The sequence below is a fragment of the Megascapheus bottae genome, chromosome 14 (genome assembly GCF_031878675.1).
Source record: "Megascapheus bottae isolate mThoBot1 chromosome 14, mThoBot2.hap1, whole genome shotgun sequence".
Lineage (NCBI taxonomy): Eukaryota > Metazoa > Chordata > Mammalia > Rodentia > Geomyidae > Megascapheus > Megascapheus bottae.
The window spans coordinates 53,385,328-53,396,654 of NC_143522.1; the positions used below are offsets into that span (position 1 = coordinate 53,385,328).

Genomic DNA, 11,327 nt, shown 5'->3' on the forward strand with positions numbered 1-11,327 from the left:
CCACTCCTCCACTGCCTAGATTCCGGCCAGGAAGCTGGAGGACAGGATGTCCCTTTAGTGAGGTCATCTTGGCTTCTCTTGGGGAGGCCTTTGGGAATTGCTCACTGGGGGCATGCCAGAACTGAAAAGGTGTCAGAAGTCATCCAATTCGAATGGGGATTAGATAAAGTAACTGAAGCCCAGGGGAGCAATTGATTTGGTCAAGGTGACAGAGGGATCCTGTGACAGAGCTGGGACCAGTGCCCAGGTCTCCAGGCTCCTGCCCAGGGCTCTCTCCCTGGAGCTCCTTCCTCTGCCCTGAGCTGCTCTGGGTCCTGAAGGCCCCTGGGTTTGAGAGAGAAAAACATTTTAGGCCGAGTTCCTAGTCTGATTATTGTTGGGAATTAAAATCTCGAAACTGCAGTCATTTTAAAGTGGAAAAGTTATAAGACTTTCAATGAAAACACAGCCTTAATGCACTACAGGTTGAAAACCTTGAATTAACGCCTGGAATCCTAGCTACTCAGGAGGTGAGATCTGAGGATTGCTGTTTGAAGTCCTTGAGGCTCTTTATCTTAGTTAATCAAAGAAAGAGCCTGAAATGGTGTTGTGGCTCAGGTAGCAGAGCACTAGCTTTGGGCAAAAAAAAAAGAGTACTAGGACAGCATCCAAGCCCAGAGTTCGTACCCTGGGACCAGCAATAATAATTAATAATAATAAGTAAACCGGGGAGGAGGAAGCACCACTCCTTTCCTCTATTCACTGCGCAGCCTGTCTATCCTCCGCATCTCCCCGCTCAGGTTGCCCCTGGCCTCTGCAGAGCCTGGTGTGTCACACCTGTGAGTCCACAACCTGAAAGAAGGGAGGGGCCTAAGCTCCCAGAAAATGGCCAGCGTCTAACCTGGGCTTGCCCTGAGGGCCCGGAAGGTTAGAGATGTGCATAGTCTTCCAGGGGAGGAAACGAGACCTAAAGGTTCCTGGGAGTGACTAACACAGTGACCCAGTGTCCCCCACCCCCCCGCCACTCCCCGCACCGCGGGTCCCCGGGGCTCAGAGGAAGAAGTGGGCGTGGTCCCCGGCCCCCGGGCCGCCCGAGCTCAGCCGCTCACAGCGGGCCTTGTAGAGGTCTCGCTCCCGAGCCAGGCGCGCCACGTCGGCGCGCAGGGCGTCCAGCTGGGCGGCCAGGCGGGCGCGCTCCGCCTCCAGCCCGCGCCGCTGCTGCAGCCGCTTGGAGCGGCAGGCCTGCGCGTACCCGCGGTTCTTCAGCGTGCGGCGCCGCTGCTTCAGCCGCAGCGCCTCGTCGCGCCCGCAGCCCCGCAGCTGCCGGTTCAGCTCCCGCACAGACATGGACACCAGCGCCGCGTCCGAAAACCTCTCTGCCAGCTGCGGAGGAACAACAGTGCGGGCGCTTGGTTTCCCCACGCCAGGCTGGGAAGACTCCAGACCCGGCCCCAGGCTCCCCGCAGGTCCCGGGCCTCGCCCTTCGCCCCGCCCTCTCGTCGCTTTAGACACGCCCCGCGGCGCACGCCCCGCCTCCTGCGGGCAAGCTAGCCAATCGTGCGCCCGAACGCTTAGTACCCCCCCTTGGCTGGCCACGGAGTCCCGCTCCACGTGGACGCGAACCCGCATCCAGACAGGACCCGCCTTTCCAAACGCCCCTTTTCCCTGTCCGGAAAGCCACAACCCTGTGCCCTCAAGGGATTTAGATTATGCCCTAATGCCTGCCCTCCACACCCCCATCTGTGTCTATAATTAATAGGATGAGTCCCAATCCTTCCTGAGAAGGTTGGGCCCAGGGGAAGCCTTGACAAGGCCAACGTCAACTGCGGCTTACATGGGCTCCCTTCCACACCCCACAGATGTTTATTTCCTTGTAATCGCTCCCTCCTCTACACTCCTTCATTTTCAGCCCTTCCCCTTTTCACCCTCTTCTAAGGGTCTTACAGTTCCTCGTGGTTGAGCCTACTCATTTCTCTGCATTTTGGAGGGAAAAAAAAATACATAGCTTTGTTCTATCTGATCTCTTCCAAGGGCCTTTCCTCCCTTCTCCTGCCCTCTTTTCAGTCCACAACCCTCTCCAGAAACTCTCTTTCCTCCCCTGGCTCGCACCCTCCCCCAGCTTGCCTCCCCATACCAGAGATGAGCTTGCTGACTACTCACTCACCTGAGGATGCTGGATTCCTGTTTGCTCTGGGCTCCCTGGGTAGTAGCCGTGGGGCCCCTCAATCGGGACTGGGCCCTGACCCTGCAGCAGCTCCACAGCCTCGTCTGGGCTGAGTCCCAGTGCTTCTCCAGCTCCCAGCTGCTGCTGTAGGGTAGCCAGCCAGTACAGCTCCTCCAGGCCTGGCCGAGGGCCCTCGCTGGCCCCCACCATGCCTGGCTCACTGAAAGTGGGGGAAGGTGGTTCAGAGCTGTAGGGTGTGGAACCCAGTGAGGCCGTGGGGAGTCCAGATCTTCCCTCAGAAGGCTCCCGCTTTACCTCAAACTTCATCAAGTCAAAGTCATTGACATATTCCATGGCCAGGGGGCTGGGGGGCAATGCCATTCTGAGCCTGGGGTGGGAGATGTGAGCCTGCAAGAAAGAGGAAAGGTCTGGAGCACATTGCCACTGTCTGTCATCCATGCCCTTCTACCAAACCCCTCTTTCTCCAAAGCCAAAGTTCTGGAAAGCCAGGATGATGCTATAGCCCTGTTTCCTCCAGTCACCACCAGATTGAGGGCCACTTTTCATGTGGCAAGGGACTGTGACAGGCAGCTGATGTTCTTCAGGAGGGAGAAGACAACACAGCCTCTCACTCCACTGGTACCACTGTGATCTTTGAAAAACAAAAGTGATATGACAGTGATTCAAGCCTGCCAACCCTTAGACATGCTGAAAGATTCTGTCATCTCCAGAGGCACAATTCCATTTACAAGCAATTAAAAAACTGTGCTTAATTAACTATAACTAAGTGTGTGTGTGTGTGTGTGTGTGTGTGTGTGTGTGTGTGTGTGTGTGTGGTGTTTTAAGACAGTGGGAAGGCATTGTATGCTATTAATTCTAAGAAATAAGGATACTGTACTATTACAACTCTATCTTTCAAAGCCCTCAGGACATTGTCTTACATATACAAGACTTCAGTGCACACTTGTGCTATAGATTACTCAATCAATGAATTTCTTTTATACAAGCTTGAGCCTTTCTAAGGTGAAAAAGAAAGGTCCTAGAACCAATTCTGAAAAGATCAGGATAGCATAACCACAATTTCTCCTCAAAGCCAATGTATCCAACAGGAACTCACCAGCACTGACCCAGCCTTCTTCGATTCAGACCCATGTTCATACAACATGGAGCAGATCCAGACTGCTCTCCTGACTTGCTTCCCCTTCTGTTCAATGAGGGCAGTTAGACTTTGTCAAACCCAGAGTGTTTCTACAGAACACGAATTGTGTGCTCAGACAATTTTAGACAAGGCTTCTTCCTAGCCTACCTTGGCAGATTCACAAAGTACAAGAACACATTCACCTGAGAAGTCATTCAGCAAACTATCTGTTTAACTTCACCAGATTGTCCGAACGTGACACCAAAGATCTCTCTCTCTTTGTGTCATTCCCCATGCCCTGCCTCCGTTACCAACTATAGAGGACATGTTCACCTGAGTTACTTCTAGCTAGATAACTTCAGAAATCCTTTCCAGCCTGCAAGTCCCAGCTGTAGCCCAGCTCTCAATATAACAACCCATCCCTCATGCCCAAAAGGGGCAAGATGGAGAGTACTTATCTCCAAGGCTCTGGCTCCCTCTCAGTGCCCTAAATCTAGGTATACCTCTTTTCAGCCACATCTCAGTCCCCCAAGGACTGACCAGAGTGATAGGAGGAAAACAAGACCTCTTTTCCTGTCCCAGGAAAGGGCTGCTGCTCTCTATGGAGCTCCTTACCTCAGAGAGGACAGAAAGGTTTAGAAATAAAGGCACTATTAAAGGAACTAATTCTAGCCAGCGGGAGATGGTGAGACATGAGAGAGGTGTACAGAAAGTCCTGGGCATACAGAAATGAAATCAGTAGGGGAGGTTGCTTATCTTTCTGATATGATAGCGCAGGGTGTGAATGAAGCTGGATGTAGATGTGTGAAGCTTCTAGAAAGCAAGCAACAGAGAGCAGACAGCAGGTATTGGGGGAGAGGGTTCTACACCAGACATCTAACAGTCAAGTGGGCTCTAGACATACTCACTTTAAAGATGGCAGAGATGATGTCGTCAGTGTCAGAGCGAGACAAGCACAGCTCCCTCCAAGACTGGAGAAGCCATGGAGCAGTGACTGGGGCCCCTGTGCTTAGAACTAGAGGGGCTATAGGCACAGAGCCCAAAGGGCCCTCTTAAAGGGCTAGCTCCTTGAGATCAGCTGTGGTGTCAGGCCTCAGCCAATGAGGTAAAGGGATCCTTTGCATATCTCATTAACCTGGAGGATTGGTAGAAAGGGAGTATACAGCATGACTATTTTCAGTGAAGGGAAGGGGGTATCTTTCCAAGCACATTACTGACTCATAGGTGCTTGCTTCTCCAATACAGAGAGCCGCATTGACTCCAATCACTTATCCCACTGTGAACACAATCTCAGCCCTCAACCATCCAAACCTTGGGACTGGGAAAGAGGGCTAGGCAAAGTCCAAGCACTCTGTCTTCTGGAGCTCTGTGCATGTCTTCAGTGTTCTTTAAGTTCTCTTATACCTACTCTTTCCTGTCCTCATGGGTCTGTGTCTGCTTTTCAAGTCTCCTTACATTTCTGCTCCTTCCCATCCTCCACCTTGACTGTCTCCCTACCCCACCCCAACCCAACCATGTTATCATAAACTTTTCTCCATGGGGAACTTTCTTAATAACCCAGGCCCAAATTAGAAGAGAGATTGGGGAACTCTGCTCTTCATTTAACCACCAGAAAACTGTAAGGGAGCTGTGACTCAAAGTGGCAGAGTGCTTTCTAGTCTTGAGCACAAAAGCTCAGTGCGTAGGCCCTGAGTTCAAGTCCACAGCACGCGCAGCAGTGCGCGCGCGCGCACACACACACACACACACACACACACACACACATAAATGAACTAACCATATGCATATGTATATATACATTTATGTACACACCAAAGGAAGCTGGTTGAATGCAGGAACCTGTTGACAATGTTTCTCAAACTGTGCCAGAATTGCCAGGAAGATTTGTTTAAACACAGTCCTTCTATAAGGTCCTATCACTAGAGTGTCCAATTCAGCAATGTTGAGGTGAGGTCAGAGAATTTGTTTGTTACATCTCTCTGGGCAAGTTATAGATCTGGGGACCGTATTTTGAGAATGATTGTTTTAAGTAATTTGCATCTACCACCTTGGGCATTAGGGAAGAGCTGGTAGATGCAAATTACTTAAAACAATCATTCTCAAAATACGGTCCCCAGATCTATAACTTGCCCAGAGAGATGTAACAAACAAATTCTCTGACCTCACCTCAACATTGCTGAATTGGACACTCTAGTGATAGGACCTTATAGAAGGACTGTGTTTAAACAAATCTTCCTGGCAATTCTGGCACAGTTTGAGAAACATTGTCAACAGGTTCCTGCATTCAACCCAGCTTCCTTTGGTGTGTACATAAATGTATATATACATATGCATATGGTTAGTTCATTTATGTGTGTGTGTGTGTGTGTGTGTGTGTGTGTGCGCGCGCGCGCGCGCGCGCGTGCTGTGGGACTTGAACTCAGGGCCTACGCACTGAGCTTTTGTGCTCAAGACTAGAAAGCACTCTGCCACTTTGAGTCACAGCTCCCTTACAGTTTTCTGGTGGTTAAATGAAGAGCAGAGTCTCAAGGACTTTCCTGCCCAGACTGGCTTTGAACTGTGATCCTCGGATCTCAGCCTCTTGAGTAGCTAGAGTTTGCAGTCATGAGCTATAGATGCCCGGCAGAATTAGTCAGCCTTTCATTACTATTATGATTTTGATATGGAGTGCATCCCTAAGGCTTACGTGGTGAAGGTTGGGTCTCCAGTGGTAGCACAACTGAGAGGTGTATGGATTGTTGAAGGTGCTAACCTCACCAGTAGGGAATCAACTGAGGTATTCCTACTGAGTAGACCAGGAGGTGGGACTTCATTAATGGAAATAAGTCACCGAAGTATACCTTTGGAGAACATATCTTGTCCTCAGCTCTTGCTTTGGTTTTCCCTCTGCTTTCCAGCCACTATAAAAGTGAACTGCTTTGCTCCACAATTACTCTGATATTTGGACTTGTCACTGAGCCAAGGACTAAAACCACTGGAAGAGTGAGGGAAAAACATCTGTTTCCCTTTTGTTGATAGTGAGAGAAGTTAATACCCCTCTCCAGTATTTTGTCACAATTGTCTAGACTAACACAATTACTGTAACAAAAAACATTGCCAGAGCTTGGCTCGGTGGCTCATGCCTGTAATCCTAGCTACTCAGGAGGTTGAGATCTGAGGATCCAGACACAAAAGAACTTGGCACTGTTATCTCCAATTAACCTCTAGGAACAGGAAGTGGGGCTTGGCTCAAGGTTAGGCCGGTAGATGAGCTGAAGAGCTCAGGGACAATGCCCAGACCCAGGAGTAGAGTAGTAGCCTTGAGCTAAAGAGCTCAGGGACAGCCCCAGACCAAGTTCAAGCCACATGACCCACCAAAAAAACAAAAAACAAAACAAAACAAAAAAACAGGTTGTCTTAACCACTCTGGAAGCTGAGATCTGAGGATCACAGTTTGAAGCCAGTCCAGGTAGAAAACGACCAGAAGACCTCTTACTAGGCTCCACATCTTAAACGTTTTCCATTGCCTCTCAAGAGTGTCAGACGAGACAGGCACCCTGGCTCATGCCTGTAATCCTAGCTACTCAGGAGGCTGAGATCTGAGGATCAAGGTTCAAAGACAGCCCGGCACAAAGGGACGTGAGACTCTTATTTCCAATTAAGTTCTAGAAAATGGGAAGTGAGGCTTGGCTCAAGGGTAAGGTACTAGCCTTGAGCTGAAGGGCTCAGGGACTGTGCCCAGGCCCAGTTCAAGCCCCATGACCCACAAAAAAAAAAAGTGTCAGACTGAGGGCTAAGCCTTTAACACATAGGCATCTGGGGGACATTTAACATCCAAGTTGACACTTCCTTTCTCCACACATATTAGAAGACCTGGATCAGATGGCATCACTTTCTTCCCATGCCTGGGCCTCCATTTTGTGAATCAGAGTTATGGTCATCATTTAAATGAAAAAGCTTCTATTAAGCCAGGCCTAGTGACTCATGCCTGTAATTCCAACTATTCAGAAGGCAGAGACAGGAGAATCACAAGTTGGAGGTCAGTCAAGGAAAAATTACTAAGTCACTATGTTAAAATAAAAAATGTGTGTGTGTGTGTGTGTGTGTGTGTGTGTGTGTGTGTGTGTGTTCCAAAAGGGTGGTGAATGTGACTCAAGTAGTAGAGAGATTGCCTGGCATTGTTGTGAGACCCAGGATTGAATCTCTAGATCTTCAAAAGAAGGGAAAGGAGAGGGAAGAGTTGAGGAAAGAGAAGGGAGGGAGGAGACAGGAAGGAGAAGGGAAGAATAAAGAGAGGAGGGGAAGGAGAGGAAGAGGAAGTATAGAGGAGAAAGGGAGAGGGAGAGGAATTAAGAAGGAGGAAGAGGGGAGGAGGGGTAGGGAAAGAAGGAGGAGGGAAAGAGGATGAAGAAAGGATTTGTTTCACCTGTTTTGCTAGAATAAACAAAAAGCTCAAGGCCTAGGAAGCAGACACAAAATGGGAATTCGGATCCTGGGATTCCCAGACCTATGCATGCAAAAGACAGCTCAAAAATGGATACCCAGGGGCCAGGAGTTTGGCCTAGAGGTAGAGTGCTTGCCTAGCATGTACGAAGACCCGGGTTCGATTCCTCAATACCACATATATAGAAAAAGCTGGAAGTGGTGCTGTGGCTCAAGTGGTAAAGTTCTAGCCTTGAGGAAAACCTAAGGACAGTGTTCAGGCCCTGAGTTCAAGCCCTGTGACTGGGAAAAAAAAAAAAAAAGATGTATACCCAAACAGCTAAAATTTCCCTGAAGGAAGAAGAAACAGAAAATGTCGAAAGCATCCCCTTTTTCATGCCATAGCCTGGCCAGACCCTTGCCCCAAGTGGGCATCTGTCAGGCCTGCCTTGATCCTCTTGTTTACTGGAGGGCTCAAACGTGAGATGGGAGGACTAAGCCGTTAAGGGACTAAGGGAGTCAGACTAAACAAGCTTAGGCCAATTGAGCCTCACTCCAGGCGCAGACCAGGCACAGGGAACCAGGGAAAGGAATCAGGGCAGTGAGGACTGGGCTCGGGTCTGGGGAGAGGACCCATGGCACCCTGAGGAGAGGCTGTAGGCAGGCAGGGGTGGGAAGGATTCAAGAGGCAGAGTTCATTCCAGAGGGATCCTAGAGGAAGAGAAATCAAGAGACTGAGAGACTTATGGAGACAGGGAAGTAAAGATGTAAAGATGAAGTCAACGTGAATTCCAGAATGATGGTTTTAAAAAAAAAAAAGAAGCCAGCAGGGTTCAATGGCTCACACCTGTAATCCTAGCTACTCAGGAGGCTGAGATCTGAGGATCAGGGTTCAAAGCCAATCCGGGCACTAAAGTCCTTGAGACTCTTATCTCCAATTAACCTTTAGAAAACTGGAAGTGGTGATATGGCTCCAGAGGTAGGGTGGTAGCCTTGAGCTGAAGAGCTCAAGTACAGTGCCCAGGCCCAGAGTTCAAGCCCCATGACCGACCAAAAAATAAAAAAAGCCAGAAGTTGTACAGTGGCTCAAGTGGTAGAGCTCTAGACCTGAGAAAAGCCAAGTACAGCGCCCAGGCCCAGAGTCCAAGCTCCGTGACAGAAGAAGAAGAAGAGAAGGAGAAGGAGAAGGAGAAGGTAAAGGAGGAGGAGGAGGAGCAGCAGCAGCAGCAGCGGCAGCAGCAGCAGCAGAAGCCAGACAAGGAGACTAGCTAAGGAAGCAGTAGGTGTTACCCTGGCACAAAGATAGAACACAGAACACATCAGGTGTTAGCTGGGATGAAAACTGCAGTGAAGCCATTCTCTTGAGAGCCAACATTCTTGAGAGCCCAAGTTCTGCCTGGCTGTCTATCTCAAGGTTGCTCTGTCCTGGCCACTAACGTTGACCCAGCCTCCTGCTCCCAAGGCAGTCCCCCATCTTCTTGTAGGCTCCCTATAAATACCCTTCTCTAACTTCATGACAGCTGCTGCTGTCTGTCCTGATGGGGTGAGCCTGCCAGTCTCTCCTGCATTAAACTTTTCCTCTCCTTTCAGACATGGGTGGTATGCTTTATTCGGCAGAGATATCTAACATCCAGGGCTCCATGGGACGGTGGGTAAAAGGGGACACACAGAAATAATGAGCAGCAGGCCATGGGGAATTAAGAAGAGAATGAAGACCAAGAAGAGAATGAAGGACAACTCCAGAGGTAGATAAGAGCAAGATCCTAGAACAAAAGATGCTGGAATGGGCCGGGAGTTTGGCCTAGTGGTTAAAGTGCTTGCCTAGCATGCATGAAGACCCCGGTTCGATTCCTCGGTACCACATACATAGAAAAAAGCCGGAAGTGGTGCTGAGGCTCAAGTGGTAGAGTGCTAGCCTTGAGAAAGTCCAAGGACAGTGCTCAGGCCCTGAGCTCAAGCCCAGGACTGGCAAAAAAAAAAAAAAAAAAAAAAAAAAAAGATGCTAGAAGCAAATGGCTCTCACCTATAATCCTAGCTTCCCAAGAGGCTAAGATATGAGGATCACAGTTCAAAGCCAGCCTTGACATTCTTATCTCCAATTAACCACCACCCAAAAAAAAAAAAGGAAAACAAAGCCAGAAGTAAAACTGTTAGCTCAAGGAGTAGGGAACAAATGTAGAGCATAAAAGCTAAGAGACAGCACTCAGATTTGGTGTTCAAGCTCCAGGACTACCCCCCCCACACACACACAAAGTGGTAGAGGAGAGTGAACAGGGAAGGGCATGGTAGTGTATACCTGTAATCCCAGGTCTCAGGAGGCAAAAGAATCAAGAGTTGGAAGCCAGACTGGTCTACATAGTGAATTCCAGACAAGCCTGGGTTACATAGCTTTCTGGAAAAAGAACTGAAAGGAAGGAAGGCAAAAAGGGAAGGGGAAAAGAAAAGAGCAAAGGAAAAGAAAGGGCTGGGCTCATGACTATAGTTCTAGCTACTTAGGAGGCTGAGATGTTTGGAGTGAGATTTGAAGCCAACCTGAGCAGGAAAGCCCATGAGACTCTTATCTCCAACTTGTTACCCAAAAGCCAGACGTGATAAAGGCTCAGCCTTGAGTGCTTGAGTAACATTCACTGAGTTCCAACCCCAGTACCAGCACAAAAAGAAGGAGGAAGAGAAGGAAAAAGAGGAGAAGGCAGAAGAAGAGGAGAAAGGAAGGGAAGGAGAAGAGAGACATCTTCCAGCTACAGAAAATGAGCCCCATCTTCTCAGAACCCTATTCTAGATATCTAGGAATTTCCTGCCCAAAACACCCAAGCCTACTTCTAGGACTTAGACATCTTTCCGGATTTTCTTTGCTATAGCTGGACCATGGCATTAATGCACAAATCCATAGGTTCAAAGGGTAACCAAGAGGTGACTGCTTGCAGAAGTTTGTTGGGATGGGCAGATGAGAGAGCCTCCTGACAGCTTTCTCTCAGTCAGAGCGGGCGTCAGGGGTTGGAAGAGAAGCGGTCCCAGCCAAGGACCAGTGGCTGGAAGCTGCCTTGCCTCACACCGCCACATTCTAGCGCAGAATCCTGAGGAGAGAATTCCAAGCAGAATCAAAGTCACCAATCAGACCCTTACAATGCATATGATTTGTCAAGGAAAAATGTCAGGGTCTTTTGTCCTCAGTCCCTCTCGATCAGCAGGAGAGATAGGGAGAACACGCCCCGACCAGGACAAGCCGAGAGGAGAGGGCCCACTGACCGCCCGCACCCAGCCCTCCTTCCCAGGAGGACAAATAGACTCGTCTGTTTGCCAAGGCAGGAATCTCTAACCCCAACCCTCTTCTTGAGGAAGTCCCTCTAGCTAATATACCCCCACTCTAGGTCTCAGCAGAGAGTGATAAAGCAATAACACATTCGTAACCAATGGTAAACAAGTCTTGTGCCTCGCCTCACACATCTTGCCTTGCCTCTCAGCAGAAAATGATTCACAATACCAGTGAAATAGCCCAAAGTTACACATGGCGTTATTCGGCTCCCAGCAGAAAAAGAATAAATAAAAGAAGCATACTTGGGGCTGGGAGTTTGGCCTAGTAGTAGAGTGCTTGCCTAACATGCACGAAGACCCAGGTTCGATTCCTTGGTACCCCACATACATAGC

The 11,327-nt window shown here is 49.3% G+C and overlaps 1 protein-coding gene across 2 annotated transcripts; it reads right to left on the minus strand.

The window, feature by feature from the left end:
- Positions 1-1,029: 1,029 nt before the first annotated feature.
- Positions 1,030-2,524, minus strand: Nrl (neural retina leucine zipper). Of its 2 annotated transcripts, none has more exons than XM_090345482.1 (2): positions 2,459-2,524; positions 1,030-1,362 (listed from the first exon to the last, which is right to left on the minus strand). In XM_090345482.1, exons 1-2 carry the CDS (start codon positions 2,522-2,524, stop codon positions 1,030-1,032), a joined length of 399 nt encoding a protein of 132 aa, XP_090201608.1. The 2 variants fall into 2 exon arrangements, with proteins under 2 accessions (XP_090201608.1, XP_090201606.1); XM_090345480.1 differs by having other exon boundaries at positions 2,144-2,524.
- Positions 2,525-11,327: the final 8,803 nt, after the last annotated feature.